General features: G+C 31.3%; 1 protein-coding gene across 1 annotated transcript; it reads left to right on the forward strand.

Annotated features, from left to right (window-relative positions):
• Positions 1 to 353: 353 nt before the first annotated feature.
• Positions 354 to 3602, forward strand: LOC131017207 (uncharacterized). Its single transcript, XM_057945943.1, has 9 exons — positions 354 to 695; positions 781 to 840; positions 1892 to 1939; positions 2039 to 2171; positions 2268 to 2344; positions 2879 to 2977; positions 3065 to 3135; positions 3225 to 3315; positions 3400 to 3602. The coding sequence occupies exons 1-9, from the start codon at positions 471 to 473 to the stop codon at positions 3508 to 3510; spliced, it is 915 nt and encodes a 304-aa protein (XP_057801926.1). The 5' UTR covers positions 354 to 470; the 3' UTR covers positions 3511 to 3602.
• The last annotated feature ends 5615 nt before the right edge of the window (positions 3603 to 9217 follow it).

The raw sequence follows: 9217 nt of genomic DNA on the forward strand, positions 1-9217 counted from the left end.
GAATTGTGGACGGAGGGACTAATTGACAATCATATAGTCACGATAGTTAGTTACAATGATATTAATTCATTGAAAATTGACAATCATATGAAAAATTACAATAATTGAAAGTTCGTATATTTGAATTTTTTTTTTTATATGCAAAACTTGAATTTGGTGATTTTTTTAAATATTTAAGCTGAATTACCCTTTCCTTTTATAGGAATGTAATGCAAATATGAATATATAAAAAAAATGTAATGCAAATATGAATAATAAAATTGTCTCCTCTCACGCCGACATCAATAAGGTATATTTTTACATGATATTTCATTATTATAATTATATGATCCAAAAAATTGGATAATTTGTCCACATTAAATCCACCTGTCAACTCCAAAACCAGAAAAATAAATAAATAAATGTAGAAAAAGATAACTGATTAACAAGAAAAAACTGCAACACCGTTTCTTGCTTAGAAACCAAAAAAAATGGCTACTACCTCACTTTCAGCTTTCAATCTTCTTCCTCCCTCCAAATTCTCTTCATCTCATGCCCACTCCTTCCCCCAAATTCCCCTCCACATCCCCTCCTTCCCAAATTGCAGAGCCCTAAAGTCCAAATCCCTTAGAACAATTTCATTTGCTCTTGCGGAATCATCGGACTCCTCCAAATCCCTAGACCCTGATCCCAAAATTCTTCTCCAGGAAGTCGCGGTATGGCCAATTATATTGTGCTTAATTCAATTCATAATACATTTATTGCTGAATTCGTAAATTTACCCTTTTTTGTTTTTCTCAGGATTGTTTTGTTCTTCCCGCAGACTTTTTCAAGCAGTTGCCGAATGATCTTCGGCTAGATGTAAGTTTCACTTTTTGAGGAGATGTGCTTGTTTTGGGGTTCGCATTTTTCTATCTTGCGTTTGTCGAATTTGTGAGGCGTCATTGTTTTGTTAATTGTGTACACTGTGCTCCTACATTTGTACCTTTTGCCTAACTATAGAAGGTAGAATAGATAAATTGTGCCTGCAATATCTGAAATTGATGAAAGTTATGTTTCTGTTGAAAAGCTGTAGAAATGCAACAATGGTATTTATGCATTGTGTTGTAATGTAGCTGAATCAGTAGGGGTGAACAAACACGAAAACTGAACCGAAATTGGCGGTTTGATTCGGGTTTTTAGGCAAAACGGTTCGGTTCTATTTGCAACTGTAAAAGTAGAATTTTTTCGGTTCAGTTTCGACCCGGGATTTTTCGGTTTGAACCCAAATACATACTTTTAAAATTATTAATTGCTTTTTTTTTTAGAGAGTTAATTGCTTATTTTAAATTGTAAGTTTATAATGATTGAGCTTTATATTAGTGTAAAAATATGTTTTGTGATGATGTACAAGTATTTCAAAAAATAACAAGAATTCAGTTTAGTTCTGTTTGAGTGAGCAAGATGGTTCGGTTCGGTTCAGCTTGGATTTCAAGCACCAATTAGATACAGTTATTTTGTTGGGTTCAGTTCGATTTCAAACCGAAAAAAACGAAATGCTGAATGCTCACCCTTATCTGAATGATCATAACTTCTCTTGGTGGGATGAGAATTTGTAATTTGAAGCACAAATACTAGTCGTAGTTGATAAAAAGAAACATCTGCAGATAGATACATCGTATTGGGCATGACTCCGAATTTTGCAGCTTCTCTGTGGAGACGTGTTATGTTTACGTCTTGATCGCCTTGGAGCATTGCTTTGGGTTATGTACTTATGTTGGGGGGTAGGGGGTTTCTGTATCTTGAGCATTGATCGTTGTACTTTGTTCTAACACGACTAAACCAATTCCTGATTTTCATATTGTTGTTTCCTCGGGCTTCTCTACATCTTCACTTTTATAGAGAAAATAACTTTCCCTCTTAATTGTTGAAGCTGAATGATGCGGCCTTTGATCTCTCAAACGGCACTGTCAAAGATGAGGTCGGTTAAGCTGAAAGATGCAGCCTTTGAAATGAATTTGAGCTGTCGAAATGATTGATGCATTGATGATGAAATTGTCTGTTTGGCTTTGTGTTTCAGTGTGGTGAAGAGGCCGGAGAGACTTTGTTAGATATAAGTCGAGCATGGGAAAATGCTGAGACATCGACTTCAGCAGCTTTGATGAGCAAGCTCCCCCAATTGGTGGGCTCTCTCACCAGTAAAAACAAGTCAGGCAAGTTTGCAGTGATGCCATCTCTGTTGTGTTTCGTGTTTCTGAAAAACATTTGTATTAGTACTTACTGATCATTTCGGTCTTACTGCTAGTTAGCACTCGGCAAACGCATGGTTTCGGCTTCTAGAAGGTTCCAGGCGATGGGTCAGTATGGTCAAGGTGAACTGCAAATGGTATGAATAGAATCTTGTCTCGCCTTGATAGCTACAAACGGAGTCTTGAAAGAGCATTTGTTTCTCCCTCTGAGTTTCTTGTTCTTCTTTTATCGGTTTTTGGTTTAGAATTCGTACGTAACTTTTAGGGATATTAGACTGCAATTTATTGAATTTTGCACACCAACTTAAACCATTACTGAACTTTTAATTTCATCTGATTTTGCTAACGAGGCCGGAATCCGTCGTGATTTATTCACCAAATCACAAGTTATATGTCATTAATTTACTGGCAACATTTCGTTAAGTAAAAACACGTCATCTTATTCGTCAGTTGATGGATTTTCAGGCGGCAATGTCAGCATAAATTCGGTAAGAATCCAACGTACTTAGCAAAATCAGATGAATTCAAAAGTTCATTGATTATTAGACGGATCTTCAAGCTGGCGTATGCAAAATCAGAATTTTGTCAAAGTTCAGTAATTTACATGATGTTATCCCTAACTTCTATTATTTGCACCTCAATTTATTGTTGATAATTCTTAATCAGCATAGATTGCCAAAGTCATGAACAGAGTAGGAAAGGTATTGTCCGAAACTCCAGTTTCCGAGGCAGCTAATGAAGAACCAAAACAGGAAACGAAGGTTCTGAAGGTATTATAGTCTTGCAATGAGCGAATCATCGCTTTACATTCGCTAGATTTATAGAAGCGTGGCAGCCATAACCCCGTCTCTCTGCAGTTTGGCGATCTCCAGGTTGAATTGACTCCAGAAAAGGCATATGTTGGTGCTGTCATCGCCTTCTTCTTCGGGTACACACTTGGCTTGAGCTGTGATTCTCCCGTTTCTCGAGCAAAGTTGTTGAGAAACTTATGCCTTTTTTTCGAAAATCCGCTTGCAGGATTCTCTCGTGGCAAGTGAGTCAAGGCGTCCAACGCATACCAGAGAGCTCATTGGAGTATGCAAATGACAACGCGTTGCTCCTTGCTAAGGTGCCTAAATAAATCATTTTCGATGCGTTTCTTTTTCATTTCTACACGTATTTGCTAAATGGAGAAGTGATCTGGGAAATGCAGTCGCTGCGATTGACATTGTTGTCGATCTTCTACTCATCAACGGTCTTATCTGCATTCGCGTCTGTCGGGCTTGTCCTACTTGCAGGACAATTGAAGTCGAAAGATAAGTGAAATTGTATGCTCTTTGAATTGAATGTTCATCTTCTTTTGCTGCCAGTTATGATGTAATATTTTGGCTCTATATAGAAGTTTAATTTTTCTCATATTTTCTATTATCAAGTGTTCTTACTCCTTTTGTTTTGTCAATTTTCTCATATTTTCTCCTTTTGTTTTGTTTTATTTTGTTTTGTTTTGTTTTATTTTGTCATGAGAATTAATAATAGTTCTCAACCGCTGCACGATCTTAAATTTTTTTTATTTAATTATGTCAAAAAGAAAGAAAGAAAAATAATAAGTAGTTCTCAATTTTCCTTCGTGATGATCTGAATCCACAACCTAATGATCGGGGAAAAACGTCTTATCAACTGAGTTGTATTTTATTGACTATTGTCAAACAACATCCATAGGTTAACATAGTTACTACCAATGATGTGATGGCATTCCATGAATCAACATGTTATATATATTAGAATAAAGTATTGTTTTTGTCCCATTAAAATAATTATTCACTATCTTCTCTAATTTCATATCCTTTTCAATTTTTATTAAAATGACTTCATACAATCTCATAGAAATAGGGCATTTACTCCACTTTAATCATTTTAACATTATTATAAATATGGGATCTGTAATTCATTTACAACATATTCAATCATTTTATTAAAATTTGTGTCATTCTTAAAGGGACATGAAATTAGGGAATGGAGGGAATATCTTATATTGTTCATAAAGATATAAAAAATATATGTGATGTTCTTTAAAAAGTTACACTAATTTATATATAATTATTCTATTGTGCTCTTATTTGTTGCTTCACATATTATTTTTCATAAATATTAAAATAATTATTTTAGTAATAATTTTTTTTAAGACAATTCAACTTTAAAAAATGTAATATATTTTGGGACATTTCAAAAAGATGTAGAGGGCGAATTTCATGTGACCTAAAGAATAATAAAATTTGAATGTTGAAGATGACACTAATTTAATAATTTATGCGGTATAGTTATATCATTAATGTAATCATTTAAATAAACAAAAGCAAACAAACAACAAGATTATTAACCTCAGGATACTCGAGAAATCTTGCAAGTGGCCCGTAATTATATGTTTATTTGGTACTTTCCACATGTTTAAATCGATTAATAGAGTAATTTATAATTTAGCTCAATTTATTAGACATAGTTCGCGATTTATGTGTTTGATCGATAATTTTTCGAGCTAGCTTAAAGATATTATAGCTGATGATACTCCCTCCGTCCCACGAATCTTGACACGTTTGGTTTCAGCACGAGAATTATGAAATTGTAGATTAGTGTTTTAAATGTGTAGTTAATAAAGTATAAAAGTGATAAAGTACGTAGGAGAGAGAATGCGATTAAAATGATAAAGTAGGGGAGAGAAGTTGCCTTATTTAGAAATGTGTCAAGATTCGTGGGACGGCCCAAAAAAGAAAACGTGTCAAGATTCATGGAACTGGGAGTATTTCTCAAGCTATGATAAGCAAATTCCCCCCCAACCAGAAAAGCAAAGATTATGTGTTCGGGCCTAGCAATAAGAGGTTAATGCTCAAGACCTAAAGTTCTGGGTTTGAGTTCTTTGTCTCACGGTCTTTAAAATTTCTTTATTTACTTATTTAATTTATCAATAAAAGATCATTAGCAAAAATATATGCAAAAGATTGTTCAAGAAGTGAGCGTTTCACTTCTATCAAATCTATCCTTTAATTTCAAATTCTTTGATAGCTATCATGATTCATGTGTACAAAATAAAATTATCAATATATATCTAATATTTATGATGCCATCGAAATAAAATATGAAATAAAATCAGACAAGTATGTGCATAAGTGCATTGACGTAGGAAAGGTATGGTGTTAGTTCAACAACTAATTATCACTAAATTATTGTCAGCTAAGCATCATTAATTTGGACTTTCTTCCTTATAATTTTGTCTAAAAATTCATCAAGAATCTTCTTCTCTGACAAAATAGCCACAACATTTTTTGCTGTCACACCATATGCAGACATCAACGTTTTCATGTATTTACTTCTTTTAATTTTATAATTAATATGATGTCTGTGTAGATCTGACTTTCATAGTTCGTATTTTCTCTTCTTTAATTTGTTTGACTAAACAGATTCCAATGACCAATTCTCTAAGTGAGAAGTCAATTAATAGCCTTTTGATCATATTTTTAGCCTCTTGAATTATATTTATAAATTGTAAATATCATTGTCTATATGCGTTATGCACGCATGCCATTGAGTCCCTTGAAATATGTTGAATAAATCGGGTCGAAGTCGAATAATTTGATTATACTTATCAACTTAAAATTCTACCTTTAAATACACAATTTTCAAGTGTTCTGATTTTTCACACAATATTTGTAATGTTGATGTGGCTAGTTGATGTTGCTAGTTAATGTGCCAAATTAATGAGATCATGACTAGTTAAAGTGGATATCCAATTACATTATTTAATATATCTAGTGCCCAAGACATGTAAATATTTCAGACATTGTTTGAGGGTTAATTGATAATAGTATAGAAATCAGAATAATTGCAAATCCGCATATTTAAGGTATAAATTTTAATTCATGTATCAAATCACAATTTAGTGGAAGTTTGTGCATTTTGTTACAATTATATTTTTATGTATCAATCTCTAATAGTATATACTGCATCTACTAAGCTCTACTTAAACAAGACATGGATTTGAAAATTCATATGATTTATTAATTTCAGACAAAGCTATCATGTAAATTTATTCAACTTTCATATTATATGTTATAAACACTCAAAACGCCTACGGTTTTCATAGATTCTTACAACCAATGATGATTGATTTAGTCAAAAGAATTAAAATAAAATAAAATATATATTACACTAGGTTACATTTTAGTGAGATTGCTATTTTTTATGAGATGTGAGACTAATGAATAAATCTGTATAGTGATGAATAAAATAAATATATAGTGTTGAATAATGATATTAAAAAAATTGGTAAAATTTTTGTTCCCTTCAAGATTCATACTCGGTAAAAAAAATCATAAATATCAATTATAAGATATATTAAATTAACACTTACAAATTAATTTCAGATCTCATCATATACGAGAAATCATTCCTACTATAATAGTACATAGTATAATGTTAGATTCTATAATTGAAATATGTCAACTGATAGTAATTCAGATGTGGAATCCGAGATTAATATTGGCACTAACGTGGGTGCTTCACAGCCTTATATTAGTTAATTTACAAAATAATTAATTTTCTGCAAGAAAACTTCAAATGGTCTAATTAATCCAATTCAATCAAAGCCGAAATTAAGTATAGATTGTTGTTATTGGCTATAAATTGTTTATGCGTATGTATATTTTAATAGAAAAGTATCGATTTCCTCAAAAGAAAAAAATAGAAAAGTATCGATTTCAGATTCTTAATCTTTGACAAAACTTGATGGTTAACTATTAGTATCATATTTTAATTTACTTTAATTATTTTATTTTGAGTTAGGTTTGAAGCTTACGCAAGTTGATTAAATGTAATTGTCGGCCCCAGCTTGGATAATGACTACTATCTTTTTGTTTATTTATTTATTTTCTTAGGGGCCAATTGTAGCAGCATTACATATGCTGTGATTATTTGAATTTAAATTTAAACGATTGAAGTGATTTATCTACTTAATTGAATTGCAATTCTTATAGAGACAATTGGTAATTAAATTCCAACCGCTCTACCTTATTGCATGCAATTAAACTCAATTTTTATAACGTTTTAATAAATATCCTAATTTTCCTCAAAAAAAAAATTATCCTAATTTTTTAAGTTCTAGTAAATTTATATTTTCTAAATTTTGAGTGAATTTGGAGTTGTGGAGAGCACAAAGGCTTTAAGTTTGAGTTTGTCGTAACACGATTTTTAAATTTTATTAATTTATTAAAAGGAGAATACATTTCCTTATTTTAACAACTTACATGTAATGGTGATGTGGACAGTATATTAATCTCATTTAATTAATCAACATTATTTGCTAATAGAGGAATTAACAAAATCACCGGTTATCATATAATGACATCGATCGGCACGATACAGATCCTTCACATATTTTAATATGATAGTTTATCTCTAACAAATAACTACTATATGAAATCTGAATATGCTACATTTTATTCAAACATAAAATGGTTTTATCTTGAATATTTTACTCTGTTAAAAAATAATACTTCCTTCATCCACGGTATCATTTCCACTTTGTGAACGACACGAGTTTTAAGAATGTGATGAATTGATAGTATGAGTATTGTTGTGATTGGAGTTTGAGTCTCATATTATTATTTTGAGTGGAGTTTGTGGACTCTACTGCTATAAATAGAAGTGAAAATGATATTGTGGACGGATAAAAATAACAAAAGTGAAAACGATATCGTGCACGGAGAAAATAAATTTTTCTCAAGTGACTATATACTAATAATTTGAACACTTGAAAATTTCTAAAGCTCTAATTAATTAAATGTCTGGCTTTTTAAAGTAGAGAGCCAAGCTTCACCATACCCACTTAAATCATTGCTGACCTATATTTAGGCAAGTTGTTCTATAACGGTTATTGTCAAGTGACGCACGAATTTAACTTAATGTATAATCTATACATAATTTATGGAATATTTCGATTGAAATCTAACGTTCTCTATGTATATATGATTTATGGAATGTTTCGATTGAAAATATTTTGATTTGTAGTATATCATATCTAACGTTCTCGATGTATATTATGTGTGTGTAGGAAGTAGTTCAAATGAAGACAAATATACATTGTATAAAATATTAACTATTTTCAATTTATAGATTGTGACACTTGTAAATTTATTATTTTGGTGAATGAATTCATAGTTTAGTGTTCGAATATCAATATGCATCGAAAATTTCATTTTTCTTAGAAACATTCTGCATCTTTCTCAATAAATTCATAATATCTCATAGCAAATTTATTTTGTACAATAAATTTGATCTTTATAATAACCACATTATTTGTTTATATATATGTCCTTCAAACTCGAATTGAAATTCAAATAACACTTGATTTGTAATGAAATATCAACGATTGAGTGTTGTATATATACCGAGCAGTACAAACCTTTTTGATCGTATGTTTTATCTTTAAAATAGTATTCATTCGGAGACATTCAATCGATAAAGACCATTTATATTAATAGAAAGGTTTAAAGTTCAAATTCTACTGTACCGTACCCCTTCCCAATTCAAAAGTAAAGCCAACGTCCCCTTGGGATTGTCTAGTGGTTGGGGTGTGGTTGCCTGTTGTCCAAAAGGTCACAGGTTCGAATACTCTCGGCCACAATAACCACTAGGTGGGGTGTGTGTGTGGTTTGTTTTATTTATAATGCAATTTCATCATAAAAAGTAAAGCCAACTATAGTCCTTTTTCTAATTAAAAAAAAAGGTACAGCAATTTTTTGTTCCAACTTAGGTTATAACTTACAAGTGAAAAGTATTTATATGTTAATGGCAATTAAAAGGTCAAGAGCAAGACTCATGTCTCAAATTCCAAAAAATCTACTTTTCATATGATGATATGAACAATGAAGAATATTGAATCTAAAGAATCTCATATTTTCTCATTAGAATTCCATCATACGACTTAAGTATTTAATTAGTTTGGACTATAATTGGTATGTCATCAAGACCCACAATTATTT

This window comes from Salvia miltiorrhiza, chromosome 3 (genome assembly GCF_028751815.1).
Source record: "Salvia miltiorrhiza cultivar Shanhuang (shh) chromosome 3, IMPLAD_Smil_shh, whole genome shotgun sequence".
Classification (NCBI taxonomy): domain Eukaryota; kingdom Viridiplantae; phylum Streptophyta; class Magnoliopsida; order Lamiales; family Lamiaceae; genus Salvia; species Salvia miltiorrhiza.

Excerpts from the sequence above, each read along its gene's own strand:
- LOC131017207 (XM_057945943.1), top strand. The coding sequence starts at position 471 with ATGGCTACTACCTCACTTTCAGCTTTCAATCTTCTTCCTCCCTCCAAA. Across the intron at positions 1,940-2,038 it reads ACGGCACTGTCAAAGATGAG|TGTGGTGAAGAGGCCGGAGA; the intron begins GTCGGTTAAGCT and ends TTTGTGTTTCAG. Across the intron at positions 3,136-3,224 it reads GTCATCGCCTTCTTCTTCGG|GATTCTCTCGTGGCAAGTGA; the intron begins GTACACACTTGG and ends ATCCGCTTGCAG.